The sequence below is a fragment of the Pteronotus mesoamericanus genome, unplaced genomic scaffold (genome assembly GCF_021234165.1).
Source record: "Pteronotus mesoamericanus isolate MK-2021 breed Mesoamerican mustached bat unplaced genomic scaffold, CSHL_Meso_final contig_75, whole genome shotgun sequence".
Taxonomy (NCBI): Eukaryota; Metazoa; Chordata; class Mammalia; order Chiroptera; family Mormoopidae; genus Pteronotus; species Pteronotus mesoamericanus.
Window position 1 is genome coordinate 10,203,617 of NW_026555249.1, and position 27,652 is coordinate 10,231,268.

The following is a 27,652-nucleotide window of genomic DNA, read 5'->3' on the forward strand; positions in this document are numbered from 1 at the left end:
TAGAAAAACCCAGAATGAGTAAGCGAGTGATGGTACTATACCAATGCAATGTAGTTCTCTGAGGTCGATGAAAAATAATGGTATAGTTCTAAATATGCTGGTAATAATAACTGTTATTTCTTTTTACTGGCAGATGTCTATGTAGGAAAAACTACATTTGGATTTCTTCCACTAGTAGAGTAATACATTCAGATTTTTTTTTTTAAAAAATGGAACGTGAGGCAATAAAATACACTTTTAGCTTCACAATCTATGATACAATAAATAAAATAATATGTAAATAATGTTGAGCGGTTTCTACTCAAGGAAAATTTAAGCTAACAGGAAGAAAAATTTAGTGCTCTGTGAAATCCATACCATGAGGCTAAATTTACAGTAAATGTAAGTTTATTACATTGACTATTTAGTAAGAAGATATCAAATAGTTATAGGGACCATGCCTGGTGCTGGCTGAGTCTTTTCCATGAGCTAAGAGCCATCCAACCTGCTTAGCTTGTAAGAAGTCAGTTGATCCTCCCCATGACTCTGGAAAGACAGCTTGAAGACATTATTCCTATTTATTGAGACCGAGAGCAAGGAAAGGTGAGTGAGTCGCTGCAGACGACAGAGCTGGCAAACGGTCAAATCGGCAATTGCATGCAACTATTCTGCACGCATATGCAATGCTCTTTCTATTGCAGCCAAATGGGTCACAGGGGGAAAGGTTACTGGTGCAAATGCCTGCAGCAGAGTGCTTAGTAATGTATATGAAGTGCCAATCACACCAGCTGGCACATTGTAAGGACTCAAAAAGTGTTGACTATAATCCTTGTTATTATTACATTGAGCGGAAAGAGGGCAGGCCTTTTTCCTACTGACACGGACAAGCGTCCTTCCCACCCAGCCCTTCCACTGAGACTTCTCAGACGCGTCGCTATGTTCTGACACTAATCTGCAGCAGAAGCCCTGGGATGGTAGGAGTCTGAGCGCTACCGTGTTCCTGGAGCCTCGAGGAGAGCTCATGTGAGTGCTCAGCAAGCATTGGCAACTAGATTGAGCAACTATAAGGTTCTCTTGTTCCTTTTTTTTTTTTTTTTTACTGTAATATTGGTATCATTGACCTACTATTGGCCACTTAGTCTCTATAATGGGCATACTTTGAGATAGTGCTTCTCAAGCTGTAGTGGTTATGAAACCTCCTGGGATCTTGCTAATCATGGAGACACCAGGAAACAGTAGATTCCCCCGAAAGCTTTATTGTTTATTGTTTATTTTCATACCTCCTTGCATGGCCTTCCACCGTGTCTTTGGTTTGCGCGTCAAGACTGATGATGTCATACACATGCAGAGAGGGTATAAAATGCATAATGAAGCTTTTTGGGGCTGGAACTTCTCATGGGCAGGCTTCCCAGCTGGTCCAAACATGGCTCAGGAGAGCAAGGAGAGAGCGCTGACGAGGTTGTGTTGTAATTTGGGGTGGGGCCAGGATAAGGTCAATCTCAGGCAGTTGCTCACAGCACTTCTGCTGATATCCCTTCAGCCAGAGGTTAGCAATACAGCCTCGCCCAACTGGGAGAGAAGTTGTAAAATGTTGGCTTTATTACATGTTGTCCTGTGCCCAGCTCAACATCAGAGTTCCATTACTATAGCAACGGGAAAGTGAACATAGGGGCCAAATCCAGCCTCTGCTCCAGTTACTAAATAAGCATTAGGTGGAATAACATCAATTATTTGAAGTCACCTGTGTATGGTTTGCTACTCTTACAATTTCTGGTTCAGTGTTCCAAGGGTGACTATAGTTGTAACTTGTATGTGGTTTTTCTTATGTTCCACAGCAGGTGAGGTGTGCTGAAGGTGAAATTTAATGGATAAGAATTGGAAACTAACATTTACTTCTGGCAATTGCCAGGCAGCCGATGGGGCACCTTCACATTGATTTTCTGTTTTGAAAGAGATGAGAGAGATAAGGAGAAAGAGTTCTGTCATCCAGGGCTAACCATAGCGAAGTAGTAGGAAAGGTGGTGTTTCTTTCCTAATGCATGCTTTTCCTTTCAACAGGCATTTTCTAAAGTGCATTTTATGTATTTATTGTTTTGCAACAGAATGTGGAACATAGAACCTTAACAAAAATATTTATCTGTACAAAATGCTACGTAGAACTTAAGTACAAATGAAAGCATAATTTGTTCAAACAAATACTTACACATCATTTGGGGTCTTCCAAAACCTTAATTCAGCTGCATGGTCTGTGAATCTGACTGGCTCAGCTGCCTCACTGCTGGACCCCAAATAACAGTCATTCTTTTTGTGCCCAAACTGCAATAATAATCCACATGTGAAGGCATCAGGGCCAGGGACCAGGTGAGATCACAGTCAATTCCTTTTCCTAGAGTTTTCCCCAGAGCTTGTCCCAGCATCCTTCACATATGACCTGCCATGGATAAAAAGACATCAGAAATTTCTCTCAAGCCAGAGGTTCCGGTGGTAAGTGCTCCTGAGTGCTCTACGTGAACCCTTGGCTCCCATTTCTAGTTACTCTGCATCCAGAAGGCTTTCTTCCATGTACCTCACAGGACAAGCACAAGGGTTCCATCCAGCTACTGACAATTTTGGATCAAGCGCCTGGAACAAGGCTTTGTCCACCTGCATTTCTGCAAATCTTCCTCCAGTGTTTGAAGGTCCCAGCATACACAACGTCAGCTCCTTTGTGCCCACACTGCAACATCAACCACTGGCTCACAGAAAATTCTGCTTACTTGGAAGATTTTTCCAACATCAGTTGCCCAATGGATTCTGGGAAAATCCGACAAGTAGATGAGGGAGAGTGAAGGGCCTGCAGCTGCTCCGCGAAAGATCACATTGCCAGCAAAACGCCCCCCGGCGCTCTGTGTGCCTGCCTGTTCTTCCCAAGAACAACTGCTTGCTGGCCAGATGCACAAAGGGAAGGGCCAGAGCAGGGAAATATCTGCTGACACTTGTTGTGATGCCCTTCCAGAAAGAAAACATGGCTGCGTTTCGGGGAAGACAGGATCTACACTCTACTGTGCCTGTGCAAGGAGGCAGCAGCAACCTGTTGGCTCTTATGTTGCATTGGCCACGGCAGCTTCAGCCACTTGACTGGGGACGGCAACCCTGGAGATGGCAGTGACGAGGCTGCCATCGAGAAGTCCCTTGTGAAGCCCATGACCTGGTGGCAGAGTGGGCTGGGAGACGGGGCGAGGCCTGAGTGGGAGCTTTGACAGCCAGGAGGGTTGGCATTGCTGGTTGGTCCCTTCCACAGACAAAAAGGGTAATATGCAGCTTAATTTCTCTCCTATATCTTTTCCTCAGCATTTTTTTTACTTGCCCTCCACAGAGTCAGCACTCTTTTCAAGTAGGACTCCCCCTCGTCCCCCGACTGGAGGATTGTTTGAAGGCAAGGATAATTTGTTAACGCTACACGTCCAGGCCTCATGACAGATAAATATTTGGGGTAAGGGTATCCAGAGAACATGCCTTGAATAAATGCATGAAAATTGGCATGGAGGAGTTTTCTTGGTTGAAAGAGAAGGGAAAAGAAAGGGAGGGTGGAAGACAGAGGCTGAGCATGCGGAAAAGTCTCTTCGCTGCGCTGTGTCGGCCCTGACTCCTGAGAAACTATGCTCTGTACTGGATGTAGACTTGAGAAACTATGCTCTGTACTGGATGTAGACTTGAGAAACTATTCCCTGTACTGGATGTAGACTTGAGAAACTATTCCCTGTACTGGATGTAGACTTGAGAAACTATTCCCTGTACTGGATGTAGACTAAAAGAGTCAGGCTTAACAGCTCCGCCTTACCAGGGAGCAGAATTCATCATCGGCATTCTTTCCCTATATTTTCTGAAGGCTGCTCTCAGGCGGAATATAAAATGCTTTAGAAACCCATTTTCGTTATAGGCAGCACCATATATTTTATGGGCTTGTCGGAGGGACTTAGGGTGAACAGAGGGTCAGTTTTATCTTTTTTCTTTTTTGTAACCAGAAGGAACACATCACTCAGCAGAGTGCTCAATGATTATGGGAGTGAAAAAAAATCCCCCTCCGCAAAAAGGGTGGGGAAGCTGTTGTATTAAAAACTATAATAAACTTTCTTTATTGAAATAGACCCAATCAATATACTTTATTGTACTTTACCAGGGCATTCATACAAAACGGATCAAACACTAGGCAAAGCTTCTTCTGAGAGGGCTGGAAACGCTCTGGCTGGAATTGCACCTGGGAGCTGGAGTCGTATCTATGAATGTCGTTTGTTCTGCAATATGCTCTGAGCACCCACTGTGGGCCCAAATGCAGAGTGCCACTGGGTCTGGGAAATGCACTCGCCTGAGGAAACGTTTAAACGTCTCGGCTGGAACGGGGTCACACAGTGAGCCCGTCGTGCAATGCTTCATTGTAAAGGGGGTGGCGAACATGAAGGCACTGCGTGCAGGGCTGTTTCTAAGCAGAGTTTTTTTAGGGTCACGAAGGCTGACTCCTCAGGTTTCAGCTGTGAGTACACAGGCCGGGAGCGGGTCAGCCAGTGAGCGGAGCAATTGGCCTCTGGGGAGCATGTGGCGGTCGTCTATGGTAACAAAAGGCGGGGCAGAGTGTTGGGACACAGAGACTGGCAGGTGAGAAGATGCACAATGACAGGTGTGGAAGTCCTTTTATAATGGATTCCATTTACCCATGAAATAAGAGAGCCCTCGGTTAAGAATGGTGTGAGACAGCACATGTTGCAGGTATGAGGGGAAAAGTAAGTACGAGACAATTGTTCACAAGCCTTTCCGTGGAAGAATTCTTGGATTTTTTTACTCTGTTACACTAATCAACTTTTCCCATTGCCCCCGCTACCTATTCCTAGCATGCCAATTATTAATATTAAGTAGAAGCCAGTGATATTCATAACAAGATCGATGAGGTAAAATGTCACAGGAGACAGCGATGCCACACAAACAGCAGTGAAGCCCAGTATTGCCTCTGCTAAGCTCCGTGAGTGAGAGGGAGCCCTGGTCCTGCCACTCAAAGCCTTCGTAGCATCACCTCAGCCGTCTCCACGTCCATCCCACAGCCTCAGAAGACACCAGCTCAGCTCCAGGGCGAGGGCGGGCAGAGGGGCTGCCTGCCTGTCTGAGAGGCCTGCCAAAGAGCATTCTGAGCCAAGTTGCTCTGACAGGTATCCCAGAGTCCAAAGTTACCTTCTTCCTTCTCTTCAGGGCTTCTAGTAGAGAGATGCGGGGCAGAATTTTTAGCTACTGAGTTAAGAGTATAAAGAAACAAGGTACTGCAGCCAGAGGGAAAACAGAGTGCTTTGGTTCAGTGGGAGTATATGCAAGCTCTCCTTTTTGGTTCAGTTTGTTCAGTGAGGTAGAGATCAAGGTTATTACTAGGGAGTGAGTTTGTGGGAAGAGGTTTAGAAAAGGAGGTGTGGAATAGTCACAGTGAACAAGTGAAGAGACCAGGCAGAACAGTGTGATTGCCACTTAAAGGCTCACTTGAGGTTCACGATCATGAATTTAAAGTAAGACGAGTCACAGGGTATGAATGGATTGAATTAGGGTTGTGATTTTGACAAATATATATATCTCGTCATTATATATCTCCAGGAATAAGTGATGGGATGCAATGGGGAGAATTGGCAACAGTCGCTTCATCTAAAAGAATCCAAAAATTCTTATAGTGAAAGGCTTGTAGATAACTGTTTCATCCTTCTCTCTTCTCATACATTCAATCTTTCTCTTTCTCTCAACACACATAATTTACATATATAAGTTAGAAATAATATATAAGTAATAAAGAGAAAATAATAACACATATTTGTACTTTCTTATATTTGCATGAAGGAAACACTGGAAATACACCCCCAAACTAACACAAATGGTTACTTATACAAATGCTTACTAATAGGAGGTTAGGGGGTCAGAGATGGGGGTCCTTCCAATTCTTCACAAACTCTTTCAAAAATAGGAAAGGAGGAAACATGTTCCCAGCAACAATATGAGGCAAATATTACCCTGATCCTAAAATAGAGAAAGATATTACAAGAAAAGAAAACTATAGACAAATATCCCTTGTTAGTATAAATATAAAAATCCTCAAGGAAATACTAGCAACCAAACCTGGCAGCATGTAAAAAGGGTTGTATAACAATGACCAAATGGGGGTTTATTCCAGGAGTTCAAGACTGATTCAACATATGAACATCGATTAACGCAGTATACCATATTAAAAGAATAAAGGGCAAAAAGCACATGATTATCTTAGTAGATTCAGGAAAAGCTTTTGATAAAATCCAACACCCTTTCATGACACTTAACAAACAACAAAACAGGAGTAGAGGAGATCTTCCCCAACATAATGAAGAGCATTTATGAAAAATGTACAACTAACATCACACTTGGTGGCCAAGGACTGAAAATTTTCCTTCCAGGATGAAGAACAAGACGAGGATGTCTGCTTGCCACTTCTCTGCAATATTGTACTGAAAGTTCTAACCAAGGCAATTAGGTGATGAAAAAAGGCATCCAGGTTGAAAAGAAAGAAGTGAAACTATTTCTATTTGCAGATGATATTGTGTTACACATAGACAATTATAAGGAATCTATGATAAAACTAAAAACTAAAGAAATAAACTAGTTCATCATGGTTATGAGATACAAGATTTAATTACAGAAATCTACTGTGTTTCTATAAACTAACAATGAACAATCTGAAAAAATTTTAAAAGTCCATTTACTATAGCATTAAAAAGAATAAAATAGTTTGGAATACATCTAACCAAGGAGGTTCCAGATCTGGACACTGAAAACTTCAACACATTGCTTAAAAAAATTAAAGGCCTAAATAAATAGGAAGGCATACTGTGTTCATGAAATGGAAGCCTTGATACTGTTAAAATGGTAATATTACCCAGTGCAATCTAAAGATTCACTACAATCCCTGTTAAATCCTACTGGACTTTGTTGCAGCAATTGGAAAGCTGAATCTAAAATTCACATGGGATTACAAGCGATCCTAAATAACCAAAATACTCTTGAAGAAGAACAAAATTGTGAGACTTATATTTCTTGATTTCACAACTTACTACAAAGCTACAGAAATCAAAACAGTGTGGTACTTACCTAAAGATAGATCAATGGACTAGAATTTAGAGTATAGAAATAAATGCAAACATCTATACTCAGTAGATATTCAACAGCGATGCCAAGAACATTCAATGGGTAGATAAAAATCTCTTTAACAAATAGGACTGGGACAACTGAATGCAGAAAGAATGAAGTTGGGCCCCTACCTCATACCATATACAAAATTAACTCACAATGAATGAAGACCTAAAGAGAGCTATGAAACTCTGAAAAAAACATATGGCTAAATCTTCATGATCTTGGATTTGGCAGTGGATTCTTAGGTATGACACCAAAATCAAGGAAACAACAAAAAAAGAGAAATTAAACTTCACCAAAATTAAAAGTTTGTGTTTTTTTTCATAAAAGGACACCATAAAGAACGTGAAAGGACAACTTACAGAATGGGAGAAAATATTTATAAATCATATATCTGATAAGGGTCTAGTGTATAAAGTATACAAAGAACTCTTACAACTCTATAACAAAAAAAAAATGAATAAAATGCATAAAGGACATTTCCCTCAAAGAAAAAATACAAATTGCCAAAGGCACATGAAAATGTGCTCAACATTATTATTAGTAAGATGAAAACTAAAGCCACAATGAGATACCACTTTGTATCTCTTCTGATGGCCATAGTGAAAGAGATGGACAGCAAGAAATGTTGGCGAGCATGTGGAGAAATTAGAGCCCTCATGCATTGTGAGTGAGAATGTGAGTGGTGCAGCTGGTCTTGAAAACAATTGGGTATTTCCTCAAAATGTTAAGCAAAGAGTTCCCATATGATCCAGTAACTCTGCTCTTAGGTACACTCTCAGAAGGACTGAAGACACATGTCCATACAAAAACTTGTACATAAATGTTCATAGCAGCATTATTTACAAGAGCCAAAAAGTAAAACACTTAAATGTCCACCAGCTGATGAGTGAATGAATAAAATGTGGTTTACCCATAGAATATTATTCTGCCACAAAAGGGAATAAAGTACTGATACATGCTACAACATAGATGAAACCTGAAAATATGAGGCTAAATGAAGAACTCAGACACAAAAAGGCACACATTGTATTCCTCTGTTTAAATAAAATGTCCAGAAGAGGCCAACCCATAGAGACTGAAAGGAGGTTAGTGGTTGCCAGGAGCTAGGGGACATGGGGACTGACTGCTAATGGGTACAGATTTTTTCCTGAGGATGATGAAAATATACTGGAATTATTTATCTGGTGGTGGTTTCACATTCACATGAATATTTTTTAAACCACTGAATTATACACTTTTTAAAAAAGATTTTAATTATTAATTAATTAATTAATTTGAGACAGAGGGGAAGGGAGGGAGAAAGACAGGGAGAGAAACACCAATGTGTGGTTGCCTCTGGCACGCCCCCTACTGGAGATCTAGCCCGCAACCCAGGCATGTGCCCTGACTGGGAATCAAACCAGCCATCCTTTCGTTTGCAGACCAGTGCTCAATCCACTGAGCCACACCAGCCAGGGTTGAATTATACACTCTTAAAGGATGAGTTTTATGATGTGTGAATTACATCCCAGTGAGCGAATACACCAGACAGGCGGTAAGGGAGGGCCTGGCTATCCAGCGACAGTAGATCAGAATGGGCAGAGGTATAAATCAGAAGTATATTGCACAGAACTTGACTGAAGGTGTGTGAGAGGCTGAGGGATGAAGGAAAAATTCACGAATGACTCAGAGGTGCCTTATCACCTTGTATTCCATTGATTTATTATATATTTTTCCATCCCATTAGAATATACATCCCTCAACATACATTGGCTAAAAACATAGGGTTGATTGTGGTGGGGAGGAGAGATGGCAATTTTAGGTATAATTCAGATAAAACATCCAGTGTGTCCATTTTCACGAGTCTGTTTTATACAATTCAATTACTCAATTTCCCCTGTAAATAGAAAGGTTGTTTTCTGTGTTTCGGACAGTTTTGAAAGACTACTTCCCATTTTGAGGTTTCCCCATTTTAGTCTTCAAAAAAGTTTTTTAAAAAATATATTTTATTGATTATGCTATTACAGTTGTCCTAATTTTTTCCCCTTTGTCTCCCTCCACCTGGTACCCCCCTTCCCTCCAGCAATCTCCACCCCTTAGTTCATGTCCATGGATCATACATGTAAGTTCTTTGGCTTCTCTATTTTCCTATGCTATTCTTGACACCCCCCTGTCTATTTTGTACCTACCAATTATCTTTCTTAATCCCTTCACCTTTTCCCGGATTCTCCCTTTTCCTCCTCCCAGCTGCTAACCCTCCAAATGACCTTCCTATCTATGATTCTGTTGCTGTTTTGGTTGTTTGCTTAGTTTGTTTTTTTTAGATTCAGTTGTTGATAGCTGTGAATTTGTTGCCCTTTTAATGTTCATCAACTTGATTTTCTTCTTTTTCTTAAATTAGTCCCTTTAACATTTCATGTAACAAGGGCTTGGTGATGATGAACTCCTTCAGTTTTATCTTGTCTGGGAAGCACTTCATCTGCCCTTCAGTTCTAAATGACAGCTTTGCTGGATAAAGTAGTCTAGGTTGTAGGTCCTTGTTTTTCATCACTTTGAATATTTCTTGCCAGTCCCTTCTTGCTTGCAAAGTTTCTTTTGAGAAATCAGCTGACAGCCTTATGGGAACTCCTTTGTAGGCAACTCTCTGCTTTTCTCTTGCTGCTCTTAAGATTCTCTCTTTGGCATTTCAATTATGATGTGTGTTGGCATGGTCTTCTTTGGGTCCAACCTGTTTGGGATTGTCTGTGCTTCCTGGACTTGTATGTCAATTTCCTTCACCAAGTTAGGGGAGTTTTCCTTCATTATTTTTTCAAATAAACTTGCAATTTCTTGCTCTTCCTCTTCTCCTTCTGGCACCTCTATGATTCAGATGTTGGTACGTTTAAAGTTGTCCCAGAGGTTCCTAAGCCTCTCCTCATTTTTTGAATTCTTTTTCTTGCTGCTTTTCTGATTGAATGCTTTTTTCCTTCCTTGTGTTCCAAATCATTGATTTGATTCTTGGCTTCATCCTCTTCGCTATTAGTTCCCTGTAGGTTTTTCTTTATTTCACTTAGTATAACCTGTATTTCTTCCCTTATCTTTTTGCCATACTGAGTGAGTTCTTTGAACATCCTCATCACCAGTGTTTTGAACTCTGCATCTGATAGGTTGGTTATCTCCATTTCATTTGGTTCTTTTTGGGGGATTTTGTTCTGTTCTTTCATTTGGGCCATATTTCTTTGTCTCCTTAGTTCAGCAGTCTCCCTGTGTTTGTTTCTGTGCATTAGGTAGAGCTTCTTTGACTCTTTGTAAAAGGCACCTGTAAATTGTGTGGAGTGGAGCCTTAGGTGATCACCAGCGTGGGACAATCTGTTCCACTGCTTTGTGGTTCTCCCTGCAGTGTGGGGAGGGCTCAGGGAGGAGACAGTGCTGCTGTCTGGCTTCTGGAGGTTTGCCCTGCACTTGACCTACTTCCAGTCACTTCACCCACTTCCCGTATGCAACTGGAGCCCTTCCAGCTGTTGCCCTGGTGGTAAATCCCAGAGTGGGTGGGCTTATGTATGTTTTAAGTCCTTGCCGGCCCTTTGAACAAACTATCCTAAATATCCGGCAGTTTCTTCAACCACCCAGACCCCCACTGGTTTTTATAGCCAGAAGTTAAGGGGATTTATCTTCCCGGTGCTGGAACCCTGGGCTGTGTGGCCTGGCCTGGGGCTGAGATCACTCGTTCCCAAGGTGTCCCTCCCGATTTTTATCCACCACATGTGAATGTGGGGCCGCCTATTCTGTCACCACCGCCCCTCCACGCCACACGGCATCTCTGCATGTCTGGATGAATGTGGCTTCTGTAAATCCTTGATTGTTGGACTTCCATCCAGCTCAATTTTCTGATGGTTCTGGCTGTTACTTGTTTTGAGGAATAGTTGTAATTCCCTTTGTGGTTGCGCACGGAGGTGAAGCGTATCTACCGGTGCCTCCATCTTGACTGAAATCCCCGTTTTCGTTTTGATGCGAGCAGCCACTAATCTCTCTTGACTCTACGTTCCGTGTTAAATGTTCTGTGACATTCTTGGCTTTTTCACAAATGGGCTGCCCTCTTCATTTCCCCTTCAATCGGGGCCACATATTTTGAAATATCTTTTGGCAGTAAAAGCATTTATTAACATAATAGGTTTCACTTTCTATCAATCAAAGTTATCATAAAGCAACTGTGTATTGGACGTTTCATTGAAGTGGGCTTTGCCGTCACTAGCATGGTGCTAGTTGATATAATTTCAATGTAAAGACAAGGACCTTGCTACTTTGATAAGCCTGTACATTTTCCCTTCAGATCATGTAAGTTTAGGTCAGTAAAGTAACTCTAGGTCCCCCAGTGAGTGTCTGCACAGGTCCATGAGAATCTAATGTCACACAGTTAGTATTTATTAATTGGGCTCATTCCGGACTCAGTGTTTGCAAGTTGATTTTATTCTTCCCAGGAAGCCTTGCACCCAGACTGTGTATCATTAAAGAGGTATCTTTGGACGAACTATTTTGCTGACATTTTTCTTTGGCTCACATTCGCTTATGCATATTCTTTGAAAGACTCATTTATTGTGCTTGTATGTGGAGGGGATGAAGACCTGTATGTGTTCAAGATACTACAGTGTGAATTTTACATACGTTGCATTTCATCAACCCTTTAGAAAATGTTTCATTATTTTTATTTCATTTTTTTCAAAAAGCTATGCAAATAAAATTTATTCTCCATTTTCTAATTTGATGAAATGCCTGTGTTTGCCAAGTGCCTGTGTGGGCACTAGATGGCCCTCTTGAGTCATGAAAAGTAAATGGACTTTTTTTGACATCAATCTTTTTCATTATTTATTTTTTTAAATTTTAATTTAAATTGAATTTTTGGGGTGACATGAGTTAATAAAATAATATAGGTTTTGGGGGTACAATTATGTACCACATCATTTGTACACTGCGTTGTGTGTTCACCACCCCAGGTCAAGCCTTCTTGGTCACTGTTTATCTCCCCTTTACCCTCTCCTACCTCATTGTTTTTAAGTAAGAAATTTGAGGCTTAAGAGAATAACACAGATAGTAAATGGTTAAGCCCGGATTCGAGACAAGATTTGTCTAATGCGTTTTCCGGCAGGCCGCATTTTCTCCCAGGAAGCCGGCCTATGCACTAACAGAAGCCTAAGAAAGAGTAAGAAGCCCTGGCTGGTGTGGCTCAGAGGACTGAGCACCAGCCTGAGAACCGAAGGGCCGCTGGTTCAATTCCCAGTCAGGGCACGTGCCTGGGTTGCGGGCCAGGTCCCCAGTGGAGGGCGTGCGAGAGATAGCCGATCAATGTATCTCTCACACACTGATGTTCTCACCCTCTCTTTCTCCCTCCCTTCCCCTCTCTAAAAATAAATAAATAAAATCTTGGGGGGGAAAAAGAGAAAGAGCAAGAAGTCAGTGAAACTAATCTCTTTGAGTATGGGTAACTTAATACATCTTCATGTATATTTAAACACATATGATCAGTGTACTTTACTCAAAGTCTCACTCTGAAAGAGCGTGCATTTAAAACGTTGCCACTTGAAAAAAAATCTAAGGCCTGTACCAGCAGTCGCTGAAGTGGAGACCTTTGATTCGCTAGGTTTGCCTTGGCCCCAGGCCATCCTTTTGGGCCTGGTGTCCATGAAGCCCTTCAGCAAGATCTATTAATGCAACGCATATGCTCACAGTATAACCTAGTTCCGTCAAATGAATGGATGAGTGAAGAAGCAAACAAAGGCCAGAGAATCTTTAGGATGCTTATTATAGCGCACTCTGAAGGATACAATAATAGCAGCTAACAAAATGAAAATAGGGGATTCAAAATTTTATTTTTGAATAGGTAATGTGTTCATTAATGTATTACAAATATAAACCATTACTATAAGGTAAAAAGTCTTCGTCCTGTCTCTTTTCCTGTCTATCCTGAGTCCACCTTTTCACCCAGTCCCCTTCTCACATGATGCCCAGTCCAGTTATAATTTTAGTAGTTTCTTGGGTATCCTCCAGACTTCCTTCATGAAAATATAAACAAATACGAATTTATATTCTCCTTATCCTTCCTCCTTTGAACCCCTAAGTTATACTGTCATTTTTTTCTTTTTTCTTCTTAACAGTGTATTTTGTAAATCTTTCCATATCAATGCATAGAGAACTTAAATTTTTTATAACTCTATAATACTCCATTCAATTGTATACTTTCACCCATGCACGACTCATGCATATTTGGGTTGTTTCTAATCTTTTGTACAATAACTCACATTTTATTGAACTAAACTCACCATATTCCCGGCATAATGCTAACTGCTTTACTTGGATTCATTTACTCTAACACTCGATGAGTTAGATAATATTATGTCCAATTTTTAGATAAGGAAGAGAGAGGATCAAAGTACCTAAGCAACTTGCTGAAGATGTGAACCCAGACTTTCTGCCTTTGGAGTACGTTTTTCTACTAGTGAAACATAAATCCGTACCTTTTACTGACTTCAGAAAAGTCCCTTTTTTTAAGAAGTTTCTAGTTATGTGTTTGTGACTGTTCTTCACTTGTTTCCAAGATTTTTTCACAAGCATTTGAAGGGTTTGTACAATTCATGATTCTACTTCTTTCTACTACTTATTCTTTATTTTTTCAAGGCCCATGGAGAATGTACTGATGAATCTGATATCAAACTAGAGGGAGTTTGAGGAGGAAATGCCTAAAATTTTGGAACAGATTGACATTATCTGAGACCAATTAGATTTTATTTCAGGGCTACAATAATCTGAACTCTTGATCTGAAAAACAAAAACAAAGAAAGCCCCAGACAAACCCAGCTGTCTTTGTAGGCACAAGTTTTAAAGTGTAGAATAAATAAACGGCCTTGTCTGTTGATATGCACCCTTCCTCTGCAGGAACCAGCGAACTCTTTGCATTTCTGAGAAGCCTTCCTTCTCAGAGCTGTTTGATTTCATTCAAATGTGAACCAAATGAAAGGTATCTTGGACTTACAGGCTGCTGCTACTATGTGCATTGCAGATAACGGAAATGCCAGATAGCAGTTAGAAACCCAAACAAATTGGGCCTTCTCCTAAATTTAGCAAGTGCCTGCCACCATTGAAAACCGTAACAACAAACCAGTCTTACCTCCCCCTGATGGTAACTGGATCCTTTGCCGGGGTGAGAGGTTGGGGGTTGGGGGGAAATTATGTGTGGTGTTATCAGGCACAATGACCTCTGTCTGAAAGAGGAGTGTGAAGCCCTGTAAATATCTCTTACTCCACTTAAACCTTGAACAACTTTCATATGAAGGACTGGATGCCAACAGAGGCTACTAATTAGTGACCTCACTTTAAACTAATGCACCACTTACAGTATTTAATGCAGTGCTATCAGCAGAGGTGGGCAGAATCTTTTTAGATGTAATGATAAAACATTTAATAATCATTATTTTGCTGAAGTAATGATTTGGAGAAGGCCTAATAGTCATTTTTCACTATTCATACAGTGACACTTTAATGTAGAAAGAGACACCACCTGGAGTATTTATTAGCTTAACAAGCGCTTGACTGGCAGCCTCAGAAGATTCACTGCTTCTTACCGCTTCCAAGTGGTTGAGCTGCAGAGCCTAAGGTTCTTCTTTTACTCCAGGGACTGAGCACGCCTGCCATAGGGGGCGCTGTTGCTTCTTTGCTCCAGCCCCTGGCAGATTTCAATTCTGACCTTACCGGTATCGATGGGAGAGAGAGAGAGGCTTTATCTTTCCCCCAGTTGGGTTCCTTTCTCCTGTGCCTCCAGATTCAGCGGAATCTGTTGGAACAATACAGAACAAAACTAAATCGCTAGTAAACGAAATGGATGTTTTCAAATATCTCCCCTAGGTGGACCAGAACAGCTTCTTGATATCATCAGTGGTTTAATAGTCTATTAGGATTTGAGGATGTTAACAACTTTTGGGGTGCTACCAAGGGAAGGGAGGGCTAACTGGGAAAAGCGGGTGTGTTGTAGCAGGCGATGGGGAAAGGGCTGGGCTCCTGAGGACCCTTCCCCAGCCTGGCGGAGATCTGCTTCCCCCGCCCTTTCGGCTTAGCTCAGACACCACTTGCCGAAGCACGTTCCATGTACCCGTTTTGGAGGGTTGTTAGAAATGCAAGTTCTGTGGTCACGGTCACATGAATTTAGGAAACTCTGGTTTGAAAAAAGTTAAAAAGAAGTATTACTTGGTGTCAAACTTCCAGAACATTTAGTTTGCCAATGCGTTTAATTTGTAGAACTTTGAAAACGTTTAATTTATAATTAAACTGTGTGTACTGTGCTTGTGACTCTAAGGCTGGGCCTTGGCGGGGAGGAGACGGACACCACACCAGTGCTCCTCGGGGCTTCTGGCAGTGTCCGGACGCATTTTTGATGGTCTCGACTGGGGAGGGCGTTCTGGGCTTCTGCGGGAAGCTGTTGAGTGTCCTCGGTGCACAGCCCAGCCGCTGCTCTCACCCGACACCCACAGCGGGGGACCAGGCCCCACGGTCAGGAAACAACTCAGCTGCGGAGAAACTGCTCCGGAATCTACACAAGCTCTTAACACCTACCGCACCTCCAAATCAACGGTTCTGCGGTGCCTGAGGGCACAGAGGAGAAAATGCGTGGGGAGACTCCGCCCTCAGTTCAGGCACGGGCTTCCGCCACGGGTGCGGTGGCCTCCGTGGGCACTCGCCCTCTCTCCCTGAGCCCCGTGCGGTGCTGCCACTGCCGCCACATCTCTCCCTGAGGTTCGCCCCGGGGGGCTTGACACGCGCTGTGTTCCTTCCCCTTCCCCTCTGTGCCCTCTCCCACTCTCCTTCCTGGCTTTTCTCCGTCTTCTTGCTCCTCGAGTCCGAGCACCCTTGTGGTTTTGTACGTCACTGTGATCAGTCCCCCGAGACGTCAGCTATGTTCCCTCATGCCTGTGGCTTCCCCTGCATCCCTCTCCACGACAGTTCTTCCTGAAGGCATTTACATTCCCAGCTACATGTTGGATGTCTTCTCCCACCTGGCACTGAGGTCTCTCCTCCTCGCACTGCCTGCCCTACAGCAAGTGTCAGAAGGGTTAGCCAACCCACGCAAAGAAACTGTAGCTCAGCTGCATACAAAGCCTGGAAGATCTTATCAGACACGCAGCGTTTTATGAAATCGGTGAGAGTGATGTTGGAGAGCTGCTAGCGTAAGGCAAAGCCATGAAAAATGAGGACCTGGCCGAGGAAGGCAAGGCGACAATGAGGAAGAGAAGGTCCACATGGCTGGTGACCATGGTAGGAATTTGCCAACACAGGGATGTGGCTATCAAAGGATTAAGGAAGGAAGTTCTTGGAAAAACTAGCGATGACTTTTAATATATTTGCAAAAAAAAAAAAAAAAAAAGAAGATGTTCTTTCTGATCATCCTATGAAAGTCAGCATGGAGGATGGGTATGGGTCCTATATTAATTTAGGCCATATTTTTTGGGGGGCGGGGAAGCTTCCACTCCAGAATGTTCCATTTACATTTTGAGTGACAGACTGCATTTAGATCTTTTCTGCTACAAAGTGTTTAATCTCTAAATCCGGCATTTAACACCCTTTTAAAAAGTCATGTAAACGTTTGCTTAGTTTGGTAGATTGAAACAGGATGAGGCTTATTCCTCATCTCACCCACAGTCTCCTTTGGTTGAGAATCACTTAGACGCTGCGCTGAGAACATTCTCTCTTTCTTGGTTTACAGATGTTTCCTCAAAACGACACATCCGAACGGCCCCCCGCTGGCTGGGGGTCAGGCCTGTGTGGGTTGGTGGGAAGCCTCGGCTTCAAGGCGCAGACTGATCACAGGGCCGGGCGGGCGGGCCCTGTCCCCGGGGAATCTGGCTGGGGCGGGAGCGGAGCCTCCGAGCCCTCGCTCTACATAAGAGGGCCGGGCGCGGCCCGGCCGAGCAGGGAGGGAGACCCGGAGGGCAGGCTCGGCCAGCCGCTGGGAACTCGCCAGGCACACTCAGAGCAGAAGTTTCCATCCTCTGTCTCTCCCTGAAGGTTTTCCCCAGCATGGAGGTGAGAGAATTGTTTCCTTCCTTTTGTAAACAGAGCTATAGCAAGTGAGAGTAAGGCTTAATGGGAAGAACAAAAAAAGGAGAGGACATGGGAAATAGGGAAGATGAAGGTGGTTTTTAAAATCCTTAAATATATTGAACAGTTTAGCCAAAGTGAATTCCTTTTTCTTGTCCTGCAGTTAAATGATTGGTTTGGCGGTCTGAGAGTCAGAAACGGGGGACAGTGTTTATGAAAGACTGGAGAAAGCCATTAAGAAATGCAATAGTACTACTGTTACTTCCTAGGGAAAAATTTCCTCCGGTGTATTTTTGTGTGTTTGACGGGGAGCCAAGCAACGAGCCCCTGTGATCTGACTTAATGAGAGCTTTATTAAAAAAAGAGAATTCGGAGACCTGGAACTTCAGAAGTCAGGAGCGTGACAGTAGAAGGTGCAGGCAGCTGGACTGAAGCTGACGGTCTAGCACATACACAGGGCCCAATGCAGCATGGCCAGATGATTAAAAAAAAAAAAAAAAATTACTACTCAGCCAAGAGAGGCCCAAAGGCAGAAATCACTCTCAGACTCTACTTCTGGGATGCAAAAATAACTTGAAATTTCTACTGTAGTTTTATTATTGAAAACCTCAGTATTTCAACTTTAAAAGTTTTGCAATAGAACACTGAAACAACAAAGTCTCACTCCTGTCAGCTGCTAGGCTGCCTTTGCGGTTGCTATGCTGTCCATTTGTGACACTGAATCTATGTCCAGTTACCGACGGGGCTGGAGGAGGACTGAGGGATGGGTGTTGGATCACTCAGGCATGGAATTAAATGATTAAACATTAAACAAATCGCAAAGTTTATTTGTCTAATGTTATGATGCTAGAATACCAAGTAACCCTCCAAAGTTAGAATTATGGTATAATCTAATTTTTTTGTTACTGTTTTGTATTTTTATTTAAAATTTTAGGACATTTGTTGCCTCAGAAAGAGACCTTTCTGAGATGACCTTTCTTAGGGTCCTCTAGCTAATAAATAGGTCTTCTCCTAATATTTGCATTAGCCATCAACCAATTTCCTTATTTATTTCATAATAAGACATCTTAATAATTGTTTTGTTCTTAAAAATTTGTCCACGATCATTGATTATTATGGTGTCATTCTGCCATGATAATAAAGTAATCACTTCCCTACAAGTGGTATGCAAAGTTCTGTATTTGAAAGTACATATTCATATTTTTTTACATGAAACCTGAAGGGAATATTTTTGTGATACGCTACAAAGAAGGGCTATGAAGACACCACCAAAGATGATTTCCGTGTCTGACCTTTTAAGGGGGAGTTTGCTTTTGTCTTGTCCGCACCGTCATGTGAACTGAATTCAGAGAGGTGGTCCCAGAACCCCACTGGGTCTTTCTGTAGCCGTTGGTTAGGAGGTAACTGGGGCCTGAAGTGTTTCAGAAGGACTTCAGCGCAAAAAGGGCTTCCCTTTGGTCTGGCTGTGGCCCAGCCTTTACGATCTCCTCCCTGGACGGAGATGAGGGAGCTGAGCCCAGAGTTTGGACCCTCAGGCCTGATCCTCGTGGGCCCGGGATGGGGACGGGCGCTGCTCAGGCCAGGGCCTCTCCGCTTGCTCTCTACGCCCAGAGCTGATCTGACCGTATCGGCTGTCTTTGCTCAGTGAGGCTGTGTTGGCGTCGAGAAAAAATGCCTTTAAAAAACAGTGTCTTCTTTCCCAAACTACAACACTACCTTACTGGGAAAAAGAAGTTGAAAAAGAAGATAATGTCTATTATTTCTCCACCTAGTGGGAAACACTATTACCATTTTAATCCACTTCTTTCAGACTTTTATATGAATATGTACAAAATACGCTTTATTAAATTGCTATCTAACTGGAGCTGGATCTTTCTACCCATTATGTCATGAACATGTTCTCCTGCCATTGGCATCTATACAAGCCTTCGAATGGCTGCGGAGTCCTCAGTCACATTATTGTACCTTTGTGCATTTCTTTATTGTTAGAAGTGTTGCAAACTGATGTTTCTTTCTAATAAAGATGTAAGTAAACTGATTTGAAAACCTAACTTCTTCATTTGTATAGTGCTTTATATTAAAAAAAATGTATTGAACAAGACATCAATTAGGAAAGGCTAATGATCTAAATTGGATTTTTTCCTGTTTAAAAAAAATGGGTATTGAAACCTGGTGTATACTACAGAGGTTACTATTTTATTATTTACCCCAAACATGAAATATTGGACATCAATACAATCTTACAGAAAGAGTAGCCCTAAATCTGTCCAGTGTCCCTTGGCCATCTCCACCCTCAAAGGTATGTGAGATTGTGTCCCGTCAAGTATGAAGGATGTAGAGAATGACACCCTCCTCACCTTTGAGAAGATCTAGCGGCGTAGGCTGGTTGACTGGCCTGCCTGGAGCAGAACAAATCAACACAGTGGTATCAGTTGCATCCCAAACAGCGAGCATTTGAGAGAACAAGAGTGCGTTGCAGCATCCCATGGGCCACACATGGATGTTTGTGTTGTCAGGGGCTCTGCCCAAGAGGCTGTCTGCTGGGTAGAGCGATGCCCGCGGGTGGCACCGGTACGGGAAGGACCCCAGGAAGCAGCACTGATGAGAGTCAGGAGTGATAGGCAAGAAGGGGAATCATTTATACCAGAGAAGAATGGTTGTAGATCCCTGGTTGGTCGCCGGGGCATCCAAAGAACCACAAAAACTCTGAGAGAGGTAAAGAATTGGCATTCAAACATCCAACGCACCCTGATTTACCATCACCAGACTCCTGCTGAATGTGTCAAGCAACGTGACCGCAGTAAATTTAATAATTATAAAACTTTTCGGGGGGGGGCTCTTTTCTTTTTTACTGCTGCTGCTCTGACTTTGAAGTTAGAGGCAGCTTGGGGTGGGCGGGGAAGAGAAACAGGAAGAATACTCATCTCCTGTTATAAGCATCTAGGAACTGGGAATAGGAGAGAAATCTAAAATCGGATGATAATATCAGTTTAAATTTGACTATTAAGTTGTTCTAGAATTTATATTTTCTGAAAATTTCTTAATGCCTGGGAGTGACTCATAAAGCTATGAACCAGGCTTTCCCAGGGGTAGAAAATTGAGAGCACAGAGACATACTGAGAAAAGAAAAAAAAAATGTAGTTTATAATTAGGAATAAAAAGCCTTTAAAAGGTGTTGCTTTCCATTCTATGCTTCCCATGCTTGTTGAAAACTCAGGAAGTGTCCCAGCCTACCCCCTTATTTACACATCTCCATATTGCCCACAGCTCCTCAGTTGTGCCGATCAGAATAGAGGCAAGAAGGATTTTATAACTGAAGGAAGATACCTAATATCAGGACAGGTGGTCTTGGGGGCTGAGTAGAAGGTGCTGGGAAAAATGTTGGGAAGCCACCCCCCAGCAGCATTGACAGAAAAGAGTTTGGGGAAGAAGAGAAAGAACATCAGCCTGTTGTTATGAGAGGTTGAGATGATTTTAAAGATGGTTATACTGGGTTATGAATTGAATGCATTTGATATGCTTAAAGCATCTTCAGTAAAGATTTGAACTGTATTCCCTACACCTTCAGTTGTCAGATAAAGTTGGAAGATACTTAAAAGTAACAGTAAGATAATAGAAATCACCTATAATTTCACAACCGGAAATAAACTATTATCTTGTGTTATATTTCTTTTTAGGTTTGTTCTCAATACACATTTGATTTCTCAAACAAAATGTACCGGTAGTGACACTTTACACACAATATTTAGTTGGTGTTATCAGGTAAAGATGAGGATCAAAGGCCTCGGAGGTTTTTCAAAGACTGGTCAGGAGTGTGAGGAACATCACCGCCCCTCTGGCCAGGGACGAATCTCAGCTTCCGCTTCTTCATTGATGAAGTTTGTTTCCCCTTCGCCTCTTCAGCTCTTGGCACTGCTCTTCCAGACATTTCTCTCTGGGTGCCCTCATGGGTGTTGAAGTGAGAGAGATGGACAGTGGAGAAAGGAATTCAAAGATCACGGGACCCTAATGAAATGCTTATGACAATTTAACTCCAGTGAGAGTTTTAAATTTGTTCATGGCATCGCCCAGCTCTTAGTTGTTCTTACAGAAATGAATCGCAGGAGGTGAGCTTAACAGAATTATATTAAACGCTTATTTAAAATGGGAACTTAAAAGACAAGCCTTCTCCGTGGTCCTTTCACGCATTATATCCCCAAACTACAAATCTTGACTTGTACGAAGAATTTGCCTTCAACTCATTAAAGAAACGCAAACTAAAATAATGCTTTTGTTTCCCCAGGCAATAAGTTTATTCATCTTGATGGGATTTATAGGAGAGTTCTCAGTTTTCTCAAGGTGAGTCTTTTTTGGATTGTGTGTGGAAATCATTAAAAGTTTTGTTTGTTTGTTTTGAGGAAATCCTTTAGCATGGCCTGATTTCTTGCATTTGCAGCCTAAGCACGTTTATCTCTTCAACAAGCAAAAGCTTGTTTTATTCTTATTCTTACTTTATTTATTTGCTGTAAGGAAGAAAACTGAAGATGAAAACCACCTCGAGGTTTTCTGCTTGTCCCAGTCGCACGGTTTTACCTGCATCTCAGGGGCACACATGTGCTATACAGCTTAGAGCAGAATTTGACCTTTACATGCAGTCTCTGCAAAACATTCTTTGGATTTTAAATGTTGAAAGTTTTTAAAAAGAAACTAGTGTTATTGGCTCTTGAGACCTGGAACAAAGCAGCATCATTTACCTATGGCCTCACTTTGCTTTCGCAGTCAGTTTGGTGGGACCGGAACAGGTTAGTTCACGTGACCAAACTATCCGAATTTGTGTCATGTTCTGTGCCAGTGACTGGGGACGTGAGGAGGCCCGAGCCAGCGCTGAGTCTGCTGGGTGATTCAGACGTAGAAACGGGTGATTTCGGGACAAATGTGCTAAGGGCTCTCTCCACGAGGGGCCCGCACAAGGAGCTGTGAGAGCACAGGGAAGTTCAGGCCAAGGCCGTGTCCCACCCTGAGCCTCGGTGTTCAGGCTGCAGCTGTCCCTGCGACCCAAAACAGGAGAACAGCAAGTTTGGATTCTTTAAGGGTCAATGATTCCAAGGCATTGGGATCAGTGGCGCCACGTCAGCAAGGCTGGCTCCACAGAAGCACCCAGACACACAGACTGCAGAATGGGACTCCTTACTCTAAGGTCACATGACCGCCTGAGATAGGCACAGATCACCTTAACGTGAGATGTTTCCAAGGCTAGAAATGTGTTTGAAATCCAGAAGTCAGGAGCCTCCCCGCCTCTCCCCCTTGCCAATGTGCCTTTAGGCGAGGCTGCCTTAACTTCTTAGGTCTAAGCCATGACACAGCCGGAGTTTAGCCTTGCAAGAGCATCAACTTCCCGTTTTCCACATGGATATTATTTTGGGGGGTGGAATTATTTAAGCTTGAATTTCCTCTGTATGGGTATGTGCTTAAGAAGCAACCTAAATGAACAAGGGAGCATTTAAAAATAAATTCCTGTCCATTTACCCTTTGCCAGTTTTTAGTATCCCATTCCTCACTTAGAAATCCTGGTCTCCCATGTCAGAGCTTCTGAATAACTCTTCCATTCATTGTCCAGAATCTTTTGAAGGCCATAATATCTTCCTCCTATATGTTCTCCCTTATACCTCCCAACTCTGGACACTCCCTTACCTATATGTCCTTAAACATCACACTGTCCACAATTGTTATGAAATCTTTCAAATGAGATATACTGTGTTATGAATTATGGCTGTATTATTGTATCATGATTATTTGTTTATGCATTTGTTTCTTTGTTCCCCTCTCTCTCAGTGGTTAGTGACCTATCTCTTTTAACATGTCGAAAACTCTAGAGTCTAAATAGTGCCTGGTACATTATAAATGTTTAATAAACATTGATCTCCAAAATAGTGAGTCCCCTTTACGTATTTTTAAAACATATTTTGGGTACTTTTGGTTTTTCTTAGGAAAAGAATTGTGAAGCAATCTGTGACTGAATTTGACTGTTTCTGGCTCTCCTGACTATTGTTTGTGTCCCCGCTCTCTTCCCTTTCTCCCTGCATTATGACATCCGGACAGTGCCTCCAATCCAGTCAATTGCCAGTGGGGTTCCTTCGGCCCTTGGTCAGAATGCAATGGTTGTACAAAGTCTCAGGTAGGACCGTGCAGAAAATTTGTATTTATTACATATATGCTGAAATAGCTTAGGTATAGAAAGGCTGGCATTAACTTTTGAATGCAATTTTTTTGCGCCTTGAAATTATAATAAGTAATTTTAAAGGGAAAGAAGTATAACTTGTATAATAATTAATATTGCAATAAAGTAATTTTTGGATTGTAATTTTTCCTCACAGGACTTTTCTAAATCTTACGTTTGAGCCTAGAACTCTACATAAGATGAAAATTATAAGCGCTCACTAACTCTTGAGCTATTAGGGAAATAAGAATAGAATGAAATGAAATTAATAGGCAATTCCAAATCTGTTTCATGTTTACTGGGCTCAACTTTTTCCCTTTTTTTAAAGTTTTCATCTTTAATGAAATCACTTTGAAAATAACACATATTTGCATGACATCAACACTACGGTGTTTGGAGTCACAGTAAGGTACATAGAATTACATTAATAATTACTATGAATGTCAATATTTCAGCAGTAATTTTTAACCAGTTTTGTTGATTTTAGAGAGAGAGAAAGAGAGAGAGAGGAACATCAATTTGTTGTTCCTCCTATTTAAGCATTCATTGGTTGATTTTTCACATGTGCCCTGACCTGGAATAGAACCTACAACCTTGGTGAATGGGGATGAGTTCTCACCAGTTGACCTACCCAGCCAGGGTCCAAGCAGTAATGCCTGTTACGTGGCAAACAACTTAGAGAAAGCAACTGTAAACAAAAGAGACCCATAGCTTCAGACAAGGCAAATCCCAGGATGGCACATGAGAAGAGCTGTTGCTTCAGCCAAGGGTTTCTGGCACAACCAATGGTAAGGCTGCCAAGACTGTTCAGTAGCAGTGCCAGAACCAGCCACTCCTACTCTCACAGCACCTGCATCAATGCATTTGGCAGCAGTATCAACGTCTCTGCTGATTGCACTGGTCCGAAACTCCCTTTTGGCCGGCTGTGACACACCGTTCTGGGCTCCCTTACATACCTAGAGCCCACTCCAGTCCTCGCCTCTGGTGGAGGTGACTAACACTGGCGCAGGCACTGGTCTGGGCGCAGCTCTGGGCCCAGCTTGGGTCAGAGCCGAGCTGCAGGCGGGCTTGGCGCTGGCCACGTGGTCCCCTCCCCTGCTTTCTCTCTTTCCAGGAGGCGGCAGCCTCAACTTTTCTTCTTACTTGAAATAAACACTAACGAGTAGCAAAAGTACTGCTTTGTTTTACCTGACAAATAGTGAATGACCATGGAAAGTCAACCATTTTGCTATGTTTTAAAGTTTGATTCTTATGTAATACAAATAAAATATCAGACCTTGTCTGGAGATTATAGAGCACTTCTAAAAATGCCTGCTTTTTCTCTTGTTATAAATTATTCATTGGAGAAAAATCAGAAAAGTATAAATAAATAAAGCACTACTTATAATTCCACCATTGAGAAGGAACCAATGTACCAGCATTTTTGTATTTATTTCACTCATGTTATTTTCTTTGTGAGTTTATGATTTTAAAAAATAGGATTATTTGATCATAGTTTTGTACTCTACTGTTTTAACCTAACATACTACAGCATGGATATTAACAGCTGTATTAGATTCCTTTATACAAACACACCAAACTTATTTTCTACCTATTGTTTGAGATTTAAATTATTTCCATTTCTGGTTAATATAAAAAAACTTTAACAAACATTTTTATGCATAGTAGTATATTCTCTTTTCTGATAATTTTATTAGGATAAATTCCAAAACGATAGTGTCTGTTTTAAAGATTCTTGAACATTTGAATGTTTAAATATTTTTTATAGAAATATAATTGGTGAGTAACATTATAATAGTTTCAGGTGCACAACATTATTTGATATTTGTAAAATATTTTAGAGGTGATACAATGTGTATTTAAAATTTATTAATTATTAGAACAGCAGAAACATATTACAGAAGATAATTTTGAAGCATCATCACAATCATCATCTTCATCAAACACGTACTTAATACCTTCATGAGTGGTATTCACAAAGTTACATAAATGCAGAATTTGTCTCCCGACAAAGGTAATAGATGACAACTCTGATTGTAAGCCGAAGAGTACATGAACAACAAGGTAAACATCAAACAAAACTAACCGCAGAAAACATTTTTGTAATTTAAGAAAGAACACTAAATAGAAGTAGATAGAAAATATTTTTCATAGTAGCAAATGTTTTCCTTTGGGCAAAGATCATCATGCAATGGATACTACATCCCTAGTTTATAAAGTCAAAATTTTCATCTAGAAAGAGGCAAGTGAAAATGGAAAAGGGGTCATAGGGTCAGAATCTGACAACTGAGATAGAGATGCTGAGAATAAAGTCACCAAGCTGGTCCTGGTAGATAGTGAGCAAAACATTATTTATACAAACAACACAACCTGTGCTTTGGAACTTCAGAGAATGACAGATTACAAGCCATACGTGAGAGATGTCTTCATCCATTAAATACAGAAACTAAAAACTTATCAAGAAACTGGTCCTGAGTTCCATTCCCCCCCTGAAAAATGCCAGAGCAAGGCTCAGGCTGATATGAAGCTGCTCTGGGTTCAAATCACATGACTGTGATCCTTTATCCCGGGGAATCCCTACTTCTAACCCAGTTTAAGATGGATGAAGAGATTCAACATATCTCGCCTTCTCTGTTGGTCTTTGCTCAAGGTTTAAATTCTCTGGAATCTCAGATTTAGTTCATTTTTATTAATGGGGATGAGCTGAGCATAAAAGATGTACCTTTGATTGCCTTTGGGGAGGAAAAAGATTTTGTAGGTCTTTCCTTTGTTTAAGCATTGGATACATGTCTTAGTTGTGATTAGTGCATTTTAGGATGACTTGTTGTTTCTCACTTGGTTTGATGATTTCCTCAATTTTCCTCCTACTTTTCCCCACAGAGGTTTGCTTTTGACATATCTCTCATTTCAGAAGTCAATGATTTTGATCGTCTCATAAAATTTCATTGTAGATGTAGCTTCACCTTTGGACTACTTAGAGTTCTATTAACATATTTCTCTCCGGATTCTTTTGCCTTACCCTTGTCTTGCCTTCCTGAAAAAGGGTTAATGTTTATCTCAAATCAATTGTCACCACTTTTCTAAAGTTTTCCATAATGCCACTTCATCTCAACCCCCTTCCCAATACCATTACCCTCTCTCCAGCCAAATTCATTGTCACTTTTCTAATTAGCTTCTGGTACATAGCTTTGGCAAAAATTCATCATCCTATTTGCATTTCATTTGCATATATGTTTACCCAGCTGACACTTTCAGGTTACATTCTTAAAGATTCACTAATATACTTTTTTAGTACTCACTCCGAGAGTAAATATATATGTATATATTTATGTATATATATGTATATATATATTTTAAATATATATGTATATTCTATAATAATAATCCCAATGTCACTGGACTCAAGGATAAATGGGTCTGTGGGTTCATTGGTTTAGAGGTTTAACTTCTATAGGACACCAGACCATTTCCCAAACATTGCTTCTCCCATTGCATGAAATTTTCTCAGATTTTATTTCTCAGATAAGAGAATCTGTTTTTTGTTTAGACTCGCAGGCGGATGATTGAGGTTTATGGGCAGTATGGCGGCCAGCCTTGTGCCGGAAGTGCTTTTCAAACACAAGCATGTGAACCTACGCAAGGATGTCCAGTAGAAGATGGATGTGGAGAGCGGTTCCGGTGTTTTTCAGGTATTTGTTTTCCATCAGTTTAGCATGCACAGTGTAAACTCAAATGTTATTTGTTTAACTTGCTCAGTATATATTTGTTGAATTTTACTGACTTTATATTGACCTATAAGTTAATTTCCCCCAAATGTCAGTTATCATTTATATTGGTATAACAATGACACACTCAACTATTATTCTTTCAAATGCAAGGGGAAGCATATGGTAATAAAAGCAGGGATATCCTTTGCCTTTTGAAAGAAAATATGACTACTGACAGACCCAAACAGTTCTTGACATTGGATTTTTGGTGGCGATCTGGTATGAGCACTGAGATTAGGCAAAAATGATGTTACTACCAAAATTATTATGTTTATAAGAAAAGCAGCTGTAATAACTAATCAAGGAGCAATACAGGTCACCCCTATGCATGGGTGACTGAAGTATAATTTTTCCATTATTTGATTTATTGTCTATGGTGCATTTGTGCAATCAGATTAACTCAACAACTTTTAGCAGACATTTATTACTCTTCTTATATTCCAGATATACTGATAAGGGTTGGGTTGTGGATTTATGTTAAATGAAACATATAACTTCTTAAAAA

At 41.3% G+C, this 27,652-nt stretch overlaps 1 protein-coding gene across 1 annotated transcript in view; it reads left to right on the forward strand.

The window, feature by feature from the left end:
• Positions 1–17,055: 17,055 nt before the first annotated feature.
• The window catches only part of C7 (complement C7), a 52,301-nt gene continuing 41,704 nt past the window's right edge, over positions 17,056–27,652 (forward strand). The window contains exons 1-4 of the mRNA XM_054583974.1: positions 17,056–17,169; positions 21,467–21,522; positions 23,263–23,338; positions 26,928–27,069. Of these exons, the coding sequence (XP_054439949.1) occupies positions 17,164–17,169; positions 21,467–21,522; positions 23,263–23,338; positions 26,928–27,069 (280 nt within the window). The 5' untranslated portion in view covers positions 17,056–17,163. The remainder of the gene's footprint in view (positions 17,170–21,466; positions 21,523–23,262; positions 23,339–26,927; positions 27,070–27,652) is intronic.